The sequence below is a fragment of the Capra hircus genome, chromosome 8 (assembly GCF_001704415.2).
Source record: "Capra hircus breed San Clemente chromosome 8, ASM170441v1, whole genome shotgun sequence".
Classification (NCBI taxonomy): Eukaryota; Metazoa; Chordata; class Mammalia; order Artiodactyla; family Bovidae; genus Capra; species Capra hircus.
Genome location: NC_030815.1, coordinates 47,698,336 through 47,714,478, shown reverse-complemented (window position 1 = coordinate 47,714,478; position 16,143 = coordinate 47,698,336). Strand labels below are relative to the sequence as shown.

At 37.9% G+C, this 16,143-nt stretch overlaps 1 protein-coding gene across 1 annotated transcript in view; it reads left to right on the top strand.

The window, feature by feature from the left end:
* Positions 1-16,143, top strand: part of TMEM2 (transmembrane protein 2) — an 81,610-nt gene that overhangs the window by 42,338 nt on the left and 23,129 nt on the right. The window contains exons 13-17 of the mRNA XM_005683745.3: positions 5,442-5,573; positions 7,200-7,235; positions 7,973-8,128; positions 10,619-10,796; positions 13,038-13,253. Of these exons, the coding sequence (XP_005683802.1) occupies positions 5,442-5,573; positions 7,200-7,235; positions 7,973-8,128; positions 10,619-10,796; positions 13,038-13,253 (718 nt within the window). The remainder of the gene's footprint in view (positions 1-5,441; positions 5,574-7,199; positions 7,236-7,972; positions 8,129-10,618; positions 10,797-13,037; positions 13,254-16,143) is intronic.

The window sequence follows — 16,143 nt, the reverse complement described above, 5'->3', positions numbered from 1 at the left end:
TTGTTACTCTCCTTTATAACCACAAAATGTAATTGGAATATGGATCAACATTTCAACAAAGTGTTTTTTTTTTTTTTCAACATCCTGTAAATGAGCCAAAATAAATAAAATGTCTCCAATGGAAACAAAATTTTCCGGAAGATGGCAACTTAAGGTCATATTCAGTAGAAACTGTGTATGACCTTAAGTTGCCATTTTTTTCTGGGAAATTTTGTTTCTATTGGAGACATTTAATTTATTTTGGCTTATATAGTGCATGTTAAAAACAAAAACAAAAAACAAAACTTTGTTGAAATGCTGATCTATATCCCAGTCATTTTCCAGGTGGCTCAGTGGTAAAGAATCTGCCTGCCAATGTAGGAGACGTAGGAGATGGGTTCAATCCCTGAATCAGAAAGATCCCTTGGAAGAGGAAACGGCAACCTACTCCAGTATTCTTTCCTGGGAAATCCCTTGGACAGATGAGCCTGGTGGGCTACAGTCCATAGGGTTGCAAGAGTCAGACATAACTGAATGATTGAGCATGAGCATGATATGAGCCAAAATAAATAAAATGTCTCCAGTGGAAACAAAATTTTCTGGAAAAGATGGCAACTTAAGGTCATATTCAGTAGAAGCTGTGTGTATGCTATTTTTCTATACTTCAGATGGATTGACCAACTAAAGGATTTGAAACGGTGCTAGGTTTAATAGACTCTGTTTACAGTCATTTAAGAAAAGGATGCCAGGTGCCGTTGTTCACAAAGGAATAAAGTAGGAGCCACACTGTAGGTTGGTGAAGCAGAATCATTGTGTCACAGTAATAAAAGGTCCAGAGAAGACATGAATGTGTTAGTCACTCAGTCATGTCCTACTTTTTGTAACCCCACGGACTGTAGCCCGCCAGGCTCCCCTGTCCTTGGAATTCTCCAAGCAGGAATACTGGAGTGGATGCCATTCCCTTCTCCAGAGGATCTTCCCAACCCAAGGATTGAACCCAGGCCTCTTGCAATGCAGGCAAATTCTTTACCATTTGAGCCACCAGGGGTGGCACTTAAAGAAAAGAATGCCAGGTGTTGTTCACAAGGGAATAAAGTAGGAGCCACACTTAGGTCAGTGAAGCAGAATCCTTGTGACACAGTAAAACTGGGGAAATAAGTTAGTAAAACTACTCATTATGAAAGATCAAGTTCAGCCTGAAAAATATTAAAGCAATAATCAGATGATGTTTGAGAAGTGGAGAAATTGTGAGTATTGTTTAAATAAATTGAGTGGTAGACACTTAATAGCTGAGCAAGATATGACGTAGAAAAACAGGAGATAAACTTGAGATGAAAAAGGAGCATATAGATGGCAATAAATTATGAACCAAGAAGAGAATATTAACTGACAAAACAAAGGAATCTTGCTAGAAGATTGCTACTGTTTTTTGAGAGTTTGTTATAACTGGTAGAACTAGTAATGTGTGTTTTGCTAAGTTATTAATAGTATTAATCAAAAAATCTTAACATAAAACACCATCGACTCTTATCTGCCTTAAAAATTGTATGTGTGTATATGAAGGTATGAATGAAGAAAATATATTTCAGAATCTTGATATTTTCATTATACTTGATAATAAAACAACCTATTCATAATGGCCTAAGAAGCTCCTTACCCTGTGTATGCATGTCTGATACCATGATAATGATAATCTTTTCTGTGCTCTCTATACTTTTCTCACTAGTTTATAAAGCATACGTGTTGGTAAGGAGTTAGACTCCATTTGGAAGTTGTTATTGAGAAGAACTGATTGTAGAAGAGTAACAAGACATTTGGCAGCTAGTATATACGTTTAATTTTGTATAAACTGATGAATAAAATATGCCACATGCATTCATGCAGTCTAGACATGACTAAAAATGATGAAACTCAAACACAAATGAGTAATAAGTCAGCCCATGAATTAAACATCCAGTTCATGGGATTCAGAAGGTATTTAATGTGTTCATCAAAGGGGAAGTTGACTTAATCAGATGAGTCTTTCCTTGTATCTTCAAGATGTGAAACTATAGGAATCCAAAGATAGAATATTTTAACTCCAGAAAGCTCTCAGGTGGAGACAGGGAAGTTTCATCTAAGAGAGTAAAAGAACATGAAAACCGACTAGTACATTTAAAGCAGAAGACAAGTGAGAGTTGGGAAGTGTGCTAAAGGCTCATAAATTGAAGGGGATGGAAAATTAGCTGCATTTTCTACAGACTAAGTGGAAAGGAAGATGAAAAATAAAGGGTATTTAAGTAAGTGGTCAACGATTTATATGGATAGGAATTTCAGAAAAAATGAGATGGCTACAGCAGAAAATTAGATGTTGCTTTATTGGGTTTTTTTTTTTTTTTTTGGCTTTCTTTTAGAACATTGTGTAGTTTCCTTTCCGAAACTGTTCCATCTGCTTGATATTATGTAATGACCACAGAGCTGTTTGGCAGCAGCTACAATGCCAGGAGAGTGGGCGACGGCTCAGTCTTTTTACCCCTTAGGTCAGAGCTATTTAGTGTACGGGGTCACATACACAGTCTTGAGGGTGGGTGGAGCGCTTTCTAGAGTGCTGTCCTTATTATCTGTTCTCCATGATCCTGTCACCAAGTAGCAGCTAGTGACCAGTTAAAAAGTGAAATTCAGTATATCTTTGCTCTGACTCCATGTTTCTGACAACTTTCCATCACACTTATTGACCCACCTACTTTATTCAGGTATGATTGACATGTAAAAAGCTGTGCATATATAGTGTCAAGAACTCAATAAGTTTGGAAATAAGTACACACCTATGAACTATCAAGGGCAAAGTTTCCTTCTGTCTCCTTTATAGACGTTATTTTATGAAGTGAAAAATTAGTTTTTTGTCAAAAGACCTATAGACTAGCTCTCTAGAATTTATTTATCTTATAAAACTAAAGCTATTATACCCTTTGACCATCACCTTCCCATTTCTTCCTCCCTCCAGCCCCTGGCACTGCCATTCTACTTTTCCCTTTGCATTTAGAATAAAGAACCACGTCCTTGCCTGAAACACGCCTTCCTCTCTGTCCTCTTCCTCTTGCTTTGTACTTACCAGCCAACCTGCTTGTTGTTCTTGAGCATGCCAAGCTCGCTCATGCCTTTGCACTTGCTGCTTTCTCTGCATAGCTGCCTCTCCCATCGTAACATACGTACATCTTTGGTGGGCACTACCATGTCCCAGCAACTTTCATAATAGCAGTTTTTGCAAATGATACTTCATGGTTATATGGTTGAAGCATCTCAACTTGCTGAATGGATTTTTGTAAAGCTCTCTAGTTTTTCTCTCTCCACCTCCCCAGCTTTGTAAGATTATGATGGAAGCGATCTTATTTTAAATTAGGAAGCCTTCTGGAATTATTTGATCTGTTACACTGAACATTTTTTGACACCAGTATTTTTCCTTGGTCTTTTCATTAAGATCCTTGTAAACGTTTTTGGAAGAGAAAGAAAAAGTAAAATTAAGTCTTTATAACTAATAAGTTGATGAAATACAGTCTACTTTTTAAAGTGCTGATATTTTATTTTTTATATTTTTATTATAATAGATTTATAGTATATTAGTGTCAAATGTTGGAGAAGGCAATGGCAACGCACTCCTGCCTGGAAAATCCTATGGACGGAGGAGCCTGGTAGGCTGCAGTCCATGGGGTCGCTAAGAGTCAGAGATGACTGAATGACTTCACTTTCACTTTTCACTTTCATGCACTGGAGAAGGAAATAGCAACCCACTCCAGTGTTCTTGCCTGGAGAATCCCAGGGATGGGGAAACCTGGTGGGCTGCCGTCTATGGGGTCGCACAGAGTCGGACACGAGTGAAGTGACTTAGCAGCAGCAGCAGTGTCAAATGTATAACAATGATTCAGTGTTTTTATAGATTATACTTCATTTAAAGCTCAGTTGTTCAGTCGTGTCCGACTCTTTGTGACCCCATGAATCGCAGCACGCCAGGCCTCCCTGTCTATCACCAACTCTTGGAGTTCATTCAGACTCATGTCCATCGAGTCGTTGATGCCATCCAGCCATCTCATCCTCTGTCGTCCCCCTCTCCTCCTGCCCCCAATCCCTCCCAGCATCAGAGTCTTTTCCAATGAGTCAACTCTTTGCATGAGGTGGCCAGAGTACTAGAGTTTCAGCTTTAGCATCATTCCTTCCAAAGAACACCCGGGACTGATCTCCTTCAGAATGGACTGGTTGGATCTCCTTGCAGTCCAAGGGACTCTCAAGAGTCTTCTCCAACACCACAGTTCAAAAGCATCAATCCTTCGGTGCTCAGCCTTCTTCACAGTCCAACTCTCACATCCATACCTGACCACAGGAAAAACCATAGCCTTGACTAGACGGACCTTTGATGGCAAAGTAATGACTCTGCTTTTGAATATGCTATCTAGGTTGGTCATAACTTTCCTTCCAAGGAGTAAGTGTCTCTTAATTTAAAGTTATTATAAAATAATGGCTTCATTTCCCTGTGCTGTATGGCATATCCTTGTTGCCTGGGTTGCCATTTCCTCCTCCAGAGCACCTTCCCCACCCAGGGACTGAGCCTGTGTTGCTTATGTCAGCTGCACTGCCATGCGGGCTCTTCACCACTAGCACCACTTGGGAAGCCCTGTTTATTTAATACATGGTAGTGTATATCTCTTAATCCCATACCACCATCTGCTCCCTCCTCCCTTCTCTCCACACTGGTAACTACTCTGATAACTACTTGTTTGTTCTCTGTATCTGTGAATCTGTTTCTTTTTTTGTTATATTCATTTGTTTCATTTTTTAGATTACACATATAAGTGATAATGTGGAGCATTTATTTGTGTTTATTTGTCTGACTTATTTCACTAAGCAGACTACCTTCTAGGTCCATCTGTATCACAGATGGCAAAATTTCATTTTTTATGGCTGAGTAATATTCTATAAATATAATCTCTTTTAAATTTAGGCATTTTAGAGACATGGAACCCAGATTTCCCTCTATATCTAAAACATTTCACTAGCACACAACTAAAATAATACTCTGGTTCACAGATATGTATGTTGAAATATATGATTAATTTACTCAGTAAGTTTATTTTAATATCATGTAACTTAAGAATTTATGAAGACATGCTATATTTCTTAATTTGAGGTTTTTGTTTATTTTTGAAATGCTTTTAATGCTTAGAATGTTCTGTAATGTCCACTCTATAAGATAAATTGATGAAAAACAAACTGAAATATGAAATCAGTTCTCTGCAAATTTGTAATTTTTTTTTCTTGTATTTTAAATGAAGATATTAAGTTGTGTCTTGGTTTTTTGGTCTTGTTTTGGTCAAGACAAAAATCTTGAATCTTGTTTTTTGACACTTAAGCTTATAATTTTAAATAGCTGATTCCCATTGCCTTTTTATTACTCTTTAAAAGTCTCTTTTTTTTTTCCTCCCAACCCTAAGGTTTCGGCCTCATCAGGATGCAGACCCTGAAAAGCCACGTGTTGCTGCTTTAATTGACAGGCTCATTGCTTTTAAAAATAACGACAACGGAGCTTGGGTTAGAGGAGGAGACATTGTTGTTCAGAATTCAGCGTGGGTATTCTCTATGAAGTTACTATCTGATGACACCGATGTATTTATTTTTTAGGCTATTTTTAAAAACTCAGTAGACCGAAAGTACAGTGGTGGTTTCTGGAATCATAGTATCATTACTAATAGACAGGACGAGCTCTGAGGAAATATGTTAACCGACTGCAAATGTTTGGAATCGTCTCATTCTGCTGCTGTTATTGGAACTGAACTTGTCTGGTGACATGAGAGCTTTTTGATGAGATTAAACAGAAACTGGGACTTTTTATATAACAAACATGGTCTATGTCAGAGAACTAAATAAAGATTTCGAAACTACCTGCACTTTTTTCCTTCCTCTTGGAAACTCAGTTTCATGATGCTCTTCCACTGCCATTCAAAACAAAAGTTGAATTCCACCTTAATAAGTCTGTTGACTTATGTTTTAACATGACTTGAGGCAATAAGCCTCTCACTTCTTTTCCATTTGTATACTTTTAGGAGGAGCCTGAGGTATGTCAAGCTAAGATTTGGTGTTCAGGAGTTTAGAAAATTGTTTTTTTCTGGCTGATACTGATGTTAATTGCTTGGCATTTATCATGAAAAAACTGACACTGTATAAAATCTGTAGAAATAATTTGGAATTAATATTGAAAAGTTTTGAAGAGAATACTATGATCTAATTGATAAAAATGAGTCATTCCTTGGTATTCATGGGGGATCAGTTTCAGGACCCCATTGAGTACTAAAATCTTGACGCTCAAGATCCTTATATAAAATGTCATAGTATTCAGTATTTTCATATAACCTATACACATCCTTCTGTATACTTTAAATCATCTCTAGAGTACTTGTTATACTCAAGACTGTAAATGTTACCTAAATAGTTGTAAATACAATGTAAATGCTATGTAAATAGTTCCCAGCACTGGACAAAATTTTGCTTTTTGGAGTTTTCTGGAATTTAAAAAAATATTTCTTATCCACAGTTGGTTGAATCTGTGGATGCAGAACACACAGATATGGGAGCCAACCTAATGATAAAAATTGTAAATATAGGTTTTTGACACACATTCTCTTTGGGCTTCCCTGGTGGCTCAGACAGTAAAGAATCTGCTTGTAATGCCGGAGACCTGGGTTTGATCCCTGGATTGGGAAGATCCCCTGGAGAAAGGGATGGCTACCCACTTCAGTATTTTTACCTGGAAAATTCCATGGACCGAGGAGCCTGGCGGGCTACAGTCCATGAGGTTGCAAAGAGTCAGACACGACTGAATGACTAACACTTTCACTTTTCATGTGCTCTTTACTCTGTGCCAGATGCTGTTCTAAACAGTTGAAATGAATTAGCATTTTAATGCTTTCAGATATCCTATGAGGAAGCTTATAGTGTTATTTCAGCCTTTAGGTGAGAAAACTGAGGGACATACAAGCAACTTGCCCAAGGTCACACAGCTAGTAATTGGCAAAGCTGAGATTCAAACCAGGTGCCTTTACTATGGAGACTATGCTTTTAGTTATTGGAGAGTGAAGTTTTTGTGTGGTCTTGAAGAGTATTATTGGAACTTCTTGGATTTTATGACAATTAAATATTGAGAGAATTACCTCTTACATGATGTGATAAATTAAAATGTTCCTCATTCTCTTTAGATTTGCAGACAATGGAATAGGACTGACCTTTGCCAGGTTTGTAATTACTTAAAAAATATTTATCTGTTTATTTTGAAGTTGTAAGGTAAAATAACCTTGATTTTTTTTTTTTTTGATAGCACAGGAATGCTGTATCATTTATTAACATTAAAAAAATAACACTCACTTCTTGATGCCACTAGAGGGCCAAAAATACATTTTTATTGATTAATTGAATTCACACCAAAGTAGGAGGTTGCTCTAGCTGGAACTGCACAGAAGGATAGGCCCATCATATTTTTTGCTTAGAAGAAAACCCTTGAGCTTTCGATTAAAGATCTTAAAAAGTAGGGGAATAAAGAGGAAGGGAGTAAAAGTTGGCAGCAAATTAAATATTTTCTTTCTTAAAAGTTGGTCTCGTTTCACAGTGGTCCTTAAGAACTGAACTTTTTATGTTACATATTTTTCCCCAGATAACAGTTACTCTCATGCCCATCTTAAACATGTCTGTCATCTCATTGTTGTATTTAGGGCAAGTTTATTCTCCTCATTTGCAATATTATTGTGTGAGACTAAAATAATTAATTGTTGCTGCTAAATTAAATCTCATTTGTTTAAGTCTAATTTGCAAACCACATATTAATTTATAAGAGGTATACTCACAATTTAGAGGCACCTTTTGATGACTGACTAATATGCATTTAAGAAGCTGCTGGCTACTTTGAAAATTTTTAGGTTTTTAAAGTTATAGCTTGCCTTCCTGTGTGATTAATGATTATTCTTAATTTTAACAGTGATGGAAGCTTCCCAAGTGATGAAGGTTCCAGCCAAGAGGTATCTGAATCTCTCTTTGTGGGGGAGAGCAGGAATTACGGCTTTCAGGGTGGTCAGAACAAGTATGTAGGCACTGGAGGGATAGACCTGAAGCCTCGGACATTACCTAGGAACAGGTGAGCATTGCTCTATCAGAGGAATGTTACCTTTAAACAATAAATGAAGCTCTAACCCTTACAAAAGTTTCCATAATAAACCTGAATAGATTCCCACCGTGACACTTTTCCCACCATATTTATTATTATTAAAATGATTCATTATCATTGCTATTTCTATTGTATGTATTATCCTCTGGGATTCTGAAACATTAACTATTAAACATTATATATAGATGTCATTATCAATTTTATGGGGCTTCCCTCAGTGGTAAAGAATCCACCTGCAATGTAAGAGCCCTGGGTGTGATCCCTGGATCAGGAAGATCCCCTGAAGAAGGGAATAGCTACCCACTCCAGTATTCCTTCCCGGGAAATTCCTTGGACAGAGAAGCCTGACCGGCTATAGTCCATGGGGTCACAAGGGTCGGATATGACGTAGCAGCTAAACCAGCACATGAGTTTTATAATGAAGGAAACTATCCTGTTTATCCTTCTTGGATAAAGTCTTATGTAAGCTGGTAGGTTTTTTTTTTTTTTTCCTTTCCTGAGCCACAGAAAGTCACCAAACCATAAACTATGGACATCAAATCAGTTTTTCCTTAATATGGTGATGTTAGTTTTAAGAAATAGCCACTGGAAAAAAGAAATTACTTATTGAAAAGAGTCCTAGAAAATCAGTTGATAGATGCCAAAGCTGACTCAAAACCTAACTAGCTGTATAATTAACAATGTTTCAGATGTTGAAAGGGTATGGGGTAGACTTTTGGCATGTTTTTTGTCAAAATAATCACAGTCATTAAAATAGTACTTAGCACTATAAAGATTCTTCAGAACTTTTGGGAAACTATTACCTAATTAATCTGTACCTCAGCTCTGAGACACAGTTTAGAGTTGTCGTCATTTTACTTGTAAGAAAACCAGGTAGAGAAAAATTAGTGTTCTAAAGTCCTTACATCAGAGCTAATGTCAGATCTCATTAAGCATCAGTCCCCTTAAAGCTATCCACTGTGTCTGGATTTTGGGCTAGGACAGGTCAGCGGGGTAAGGCAAACAGAGAGATGACTTTAAGGGACAGGTGGTAAATATTGGCCGAAGGGCTTAACTAGCTTCTAGCAAAGGGCAGCCTATCCTTGGCCTGTCTCCCCTGCTTATTGTTGGGAAATACTAAACGTCTTTACTACATGCTACACGATGTGTAGAACTTCTTTTATTTAGACCATGGAAGCAACTAGGAAAGGAACTTCATGGATTTTTAATAGTTAACATTTACTAAATATTTATTATGTATCAGGCCCTGTTCTAAGTATTTTATTATTCAGTTAATCCTTGTAAGCCTGGTGAGGTAGGTGTTGTCATTGTCCTGCTTTATAAATGAGTAACTTACTAAAAGTAGCTAATGTGGGACTCAAAACCTGTTAGTTTGGCTTCAGTGCTCTGCTCTTCGCAATTAAGCCAAAGCCGTTTCTTCTAATATGTAAATTAAAGGGAAAAAAAAAGCTGTATTAGTTGGGTATGGGCTGCAGTAAAATGGTGGGCAATTCAATTTCATTATTTTTATTTTACATTGGCCTCCAGTGTAAAATACTTCAAAATGCTGTTGCTTCTGTGCTAGCTAGCAAGGAATTTTTTAAACAAAGATTGCTGGTTGGTCAATGGGCCTAATTTTTATTTTACTGTATCTTTGCAGCCTTTTCTATGGCAGAGGACCGTTTTGTGATATATTCTTGGATACACAAGATAGGCATAGATTTTTAACCAGATTATTTGACTTTCTTGCTAGTGTATATGATTTTTTATTGTAAAACACTGCCAAGTCATAAACTAATTAGGTGCTGTAGAAGTCCTCTGCAATGCCATTAAAAAACTTAATAGGGGAAAAACCTAAGGGATCCAGAATATTATGGGTTTTGTACATTAATTATGGTTAATAACATATGATTAGTAAGTTAAGGACCTTATGTTTAGACAGAACAGAGTAAAATGAATAAAATGAATTTCTCAATCTAGCTATAGTAAGCCTTGCAAACTTATACTTTTGTACTTTTAAGTATATCATTTCTCCTTATTAATGTTATTTAGTGGCTTGAAAGAAGGTCTGTCTGATTAAGCACAGATTTGTCTTCTTGTGCTAGAGATTTCGGAATTAAAGCTAAATGGTATGAGTTATCAAAGAAAAGATCTTAACTGAGTTGATTCAAGGAAGCAAAGTCACCTCTTGGAGAGGCCTTCACTGTATCTGAAATAGCATCTCTGTCCTACTCAATTCTATTCTATTACTATGTCTTTTGTTATGCTCTTATCTGAAATTACCCATTATGTTTTTGTTTGCCTTTCTCACTGCAGTATAGGTTTCATTAGATTGGAGATCTTGCTTTATTAGCACTGTATCCTAGAATTGTACTTAGTGTATATGGGATATTTAACAGTATTTATGAAACAAATATGTAAGTGAAATGCTGTTAAACAGATGGGCCCATATGCATTAAACAAAATTTTGTATTTCAACAGGACATTTCCAATTAGAGGCTTTCAAATCTATGATGGGCCCATTCATCTCACCAGGTGCACTTTCAAAAAATATGTGCCAACTTTAGATAGATATACCAGTGCTATTGGCTTCCTCATGAAGAATTCCTGGCAGATAACCCCTAGAAATAACATCTCCTTCGTAAAGTTTGGTCCACATGTAAGTATGTTCTTATGGCTCCTATACAGTGGCTATGGGTACCAAGCGGAGGGATGGCACATTTCCAGAGAAAGAAACACAGAGATGGGATTTGCACTGAGTTTTTAGGCTTGGGAGGTGAATTCTGTGCAAGGGTAACTCCTGATTTCAGGTACTCTGTCCTGCTGAGTTTAGGGTGAGAACAGAAGTCCCATGTGACCTAGAGTATTTTTGATATTCTGGTGATATCATCAAAGGGAAAATGACTTAATGTGATGATACAGTGGTGGGAATTGTAGAATTCCGTAGGAATAAGAGGACATATGATTTTGGGGAATTCAGTATAATAATCCATAAAGAGATTTGGGTTTTACCTGGTATTTTACTTTTCTGAGATCTATCCTGGGGAGCTGGAGAATAAAAATTGGGAAAGAAGAGAAATACTGGGGTGATAGGAAACAAATTGGGTTATTTCAGATATAAACTATTGGAGTATTTTTATGAAGATTGCAAAAAAGACTAAGAAATAATTGTTTATGAAACAGTAGGCCGCAGAAATCATTTTCTCAGTAGTTTCACCAGTGCCCTCCTTACCATCAATACATAGGCCAATCTGGTTATATACCCCCGGCCTCTTCCCATCTTGCCACTTCTAAGAAGACAGCGGTGTAGAGATGGAGTCTCAGACCATCTTGCTTTCTGCTCCCACAGGCAGCCACAATTGTAAAGTGACTCCTAGTTTTGTCATTCATGTCCATAGGCAAACTGTGGTTCCCCAGTTTAAAAGAGAACTTAGGTTAGTTTACCAAAGTCTATAACTGGTTTTTGTGAATAGCCGAGGCATGGAACAGAGGCACAGGTGCAAACTGATTGACTGGTTCTCGTCTAGACTGCATTACTCCAGGGGAAGAGGAAGAGCTACACTGTGGACAGGGCTGCATGTACATAGGGTGGGTCTTGGATTGCCTCTCCATTGTGGAGGTTGGCAGCTCACTTACAGCCTGGATGTTCTCTCCATACATAGAGTTTAGTGATCACTGACATGGTCATACTGAAAAAACAGTTTTTAGATGTTGCATTTGTTGCAGAGTTAGAGTTCTCACAGCCTAAGAGAATCCATGCTGTTTAAGGCCAGTATTTCATCAGCTTGGAATTTTCTAAGGTGCTGATGCTCTGGAACCATTTGTGAAGGGTATGTTCCTCAAATTTGTTCTTTCTAAAAAGATGGAGAGTATGTCCTAGACTTTAAGATTTAACCGTGGGAGGTATAAGTGAAGAGAGAAAAGAGTTTAGAACTAAGAACTTAGACCCATTTGTCCCACACATCACTGAGTTTCCATTGAGTTGCTTATCATTTAGATGTTCAGTTGATTTAAAAACTTGCCAGGGCAACGAGTGCATAAAAGCATCGTAAGGTGTATCTGCATGGTTTGAATAACATTAGCCTGGTGGGCTACAGTCCATAGGGTCGCAAAGAGTCAGACACAACTGAAGCAACTTAGCACGCACCGAAAGATTATAAATGATGTAACCTGTAGCCTGCTTTGTAGCTAGCTATGTACTATGTGTTTGATAAAGGTATTGAATTAATGTTATCTGACATGAAAATTGCTGAGCTGGACTTATTCTGTGTTGAGGAGAGAAAAAAATAACAGACACCTTTCAACAGGTTCTAAAGAGTCCAGTGGTCAGGCAACCATACCAAAACAACATTTAGACTGTTTCAGTTTGGAACTGTACTTATTTTTTGGTGACAGGAGTCATTCACAAGTTAACTAAAACATTTGAAGTAAAATGAAATGATTAGCTCAGGAGATCGAACTTGTAATATATTTTAATTTAACTGAGGTATAATTTGCGGACAGGGAAATGCAGAGATCTTAAGTGAAAAGGTTTTAAGTTTTAACAAATACATATGACTACATCGTTCCTCTTTCCACAACTATTCTGGTTTCTGTTACCATGAATTTGTTTTATCTGGGGAACAGGTAATCGTTTTTAAGTTGAAAAAAGGGAAAACATCAAAGATGAAGTTGAACGCTTGCTGCCGAAACTAAGGCTTCAGGAAGTATTTTTTTCCCATTCATGTCATAATTAATCAAAAATGTTGGTTGACAACTATGCTGTGACTCAGAACTGCATAGTCTTCAAGGAACTGTAATGCATTGTAATGAACATGAAGTTGGATTCTTGCAGGGGACACTGGGGAACATGGCAGGGGAGCCCTCACTGTGGGATGTCCTTGTTTTTCACTTCTGTCAGGTCTCTCTTAATGTATTCTTTGGAAAGCCTGGCCCCTGGTTTGAAGACTGTGAGCTAGATGGTGATAAGAACTCCATATTCCATGACATTGATGGCTCTGTGACGGGATACAAGGATGCTTATGTGGGAAGAATGGACAACTACCTGATCCGCCATCCAAGCTGTATAAACGTGACCAAATGGAATGCAGTGGTGTGCAGTGGGAGCTATGCCCAGGTAGGCCAAAGTGCATCGTGATACCTGATCCCCCCCAGCTCCTGACAGCACTGTTTCTGTGAGGAGTACTCTTCAGGTCTTCGGGCTGATGGCTACTTCTCAAAGCATGTTTTTTTTTTGTTTTTTTTTTAAGCAGTAAAAAAAAGAAAAATTTCATTAGAAATCATAGACTCATAGAATTTTATTTAAAGTTCCCCCACTACAAACCAATTTAAAAGTGGAAAAGTGAACCCAAGAGAAGTAGGATTAATTTGTACTTGGTTAAGTATGGTTGGGAGATAGTTGGGGTGAGAAACCATATTTCCTGAGTCTTAGGCCAGGTTTTCTGGCTGTGCTACAGCTGTGCCCCCTGAGAAGCCATTTTATTCTTTGCTTTTAGGGTTACTGAGTGCTGAGTTGCTTCAGTTGTGTCCAACTCTTTGAGACCCTATGGACTGTAGCCCATCAGGCTCCTCTGTCCATGGGATTCTCCAGGCAAGAATATTGGAGTGGGTTGCCATTCTCTCCTCCAGGGGATCTTCCCAACCCAGGGATTGAACCCATGTCTCTTACAGCTCCTGTATTGGCAGGTGGGTTCTTGACCACAAGTGCTGCCTGGGAAGCCCTTTAGGGTTATTATCTCTATTTATCTCTAAATTAGGGAATCTAACTTGTGAGGCAGAATATCAGTAGGTCACATGGAAAGTAGTATATTCTCAGAAACAGAGTTGGGAATTGGAAATGAGTGAACAAGGAAGAAATTCAAGGAAATTCTGCAAATCATAATATATCTATGAAAATATGAAGGAGATGCTATAGATTGGGAAACACTTCTTTGAAAACATAAAGCTAGTGTGCATTTATTAACTGGATGCCAAGTATAAGAGGATGGAATACTTGGGAGGTATAATGTTCAGAAAATAGATGCTGGAACTAGACCACATGGCTTTGAATCCTGGCTTTGCTATTTTCTTAATACGAGATGTGTAAGTTAATTAGCTGCTCTGTGCCTGTGCACAGTGAGGATAATATTAGATTCTTTCATATGTGGCTGTTGCGAAGATAGAATGCATGAGTACTGATAATACATTTCACCCGTGGCCTGGCACATAGTGAAGTGCTTGCTGCAATTAGTATTATTTGAAGAGCAAGGCTCTAAGTTGCAAAGATGATTTTAATAGTGATATTTTGGATGGATAGAAGATTGCAGAATGAAGGTACCAGTTGCCCAGAATTTTGAAGAGAGCAGAATTTTGTTTCCATATTTTAGACAATTACATGGTCATATTTAGAAATAAATGTTGAGGGAGATAAAAGAATAAAGGAAAAGGATAACTGGAGCGTGAAGAGGAGAATTAGAGGAAGAGCAAGGTATTCTCCAAGGCAGACTGAGCTCTAATAGTCTCAAAGGCAAGAAAGAAGCCTCACTTGCTGATGTGCTGCTGAATTCTCTTATTTGTAGGATGGGTTTTTCCTGGGGAAGGACCAGTTTGGTGATGGAGTACCTTTGCTGAACTCTGGCTACTTAAACCATCAAGTGTGTGTTTGTGGCTCCTGCTTTTCAATTTCTTGAGCCCCTGGGGTCTTATCGTTTCTGCCATTTAATAAGCCTTCTGTATTGGGAGCTTCCTGAAGCAGATTTCTTTATTACTCTTCAGACTTTGAATCATCATTGTTAAAGAATGCTATGATTCTTAAGTTTAAAAAAAAAAAAAAACAGCTTCAAAAAGATTCTCATCAATAGACAAGACAAAGGGCTTAAGAGGGATAAAGATTAGAGAGATTTTTCTGGCTTCTTTTAGTGGAATACTGGCCTCTTTGTTGTGGGATTTCTCATCCCCATGGGAGCAAGAAGAATCATACTTGCCTGAGTTCCAGGAAGGACCAGGAAAGGATGGAGAATTAATTATAGTAAAAAATAAAGAAGAAAAGAATGTGGTTAAAAATGTGATTTATTTTTTCATTCATTTTATTCTTAACCAGAATTGCCCTCTAAAATTAAGTAGACTCATTAATGCCTAAGAAGATGTAGAAATTCGAGAATTGAAACAAAAATAAGAAGCTTTTAAATTCTTTAATAGCTACAGTTGTAGGTAAATTGCTAGCCATGTGTATTCAAAGGAACGTGTATCTGTTTGTCTTTCTTAATGTGGTATGTATTCACTAATGAAGACTTTATATTTTATATGTCTCTGTAATCTGGATTTCATATACTTGAGAATGTGAACCTGATACTTCTGTCTTACAAAGCAAAGTAGTAATTCTATTTTTTTGTTTGTTTGTTTTTGTTTGTTTAATCCTGCCCACGAGGCTCTGGGAATGGTAAGATAGAAATTTTCTCCTGAGGATTTGAAATTTGGGTTGGGAGCCCAGATCTACAGCCATTTGTTGTTCCTTGGATGATATATAATACTGTAAGTTTTTAGCAAAAATTAGAAACAACTGGATCTCAAGATATTAGCTATTTGTAAATATTTTTAATGGAATGTCTGCTTTTTGCTGACCCAAGGATAAAGGTACTCAAGAAGAAAGGTGGTATCATAAGGAGCATGCTGTGCTGTGCTTAGCCGCTCAGCCGTGTCCGACTCTTTGCGACCCCATGAACTGTAGCCCACCAGGCACCTCTGTCCATGGGGATTCTCCAGGCAAGAAGACTGAAGTGGGTTGCCATGCCCTCCTCCAGGGGATCTTCCCAACCCAGGGATCGAACCCAGGTCTCCCACATTGCAGGCAGATTCTTCACTGACTGAGCCACCAGGGAAGCCCAGGAATACTAGAGTGGGTAGTCTACCCTTTCTCCAGGGGATCTTCCTGACCCAGAAATTGAACCAGGGTCTCCTGCACTGCAGGTGAATTCTTTACCAGCTGAGCTACTAGGGAAGCCCTCATAAGGAGCATGTGCCACCTCAAA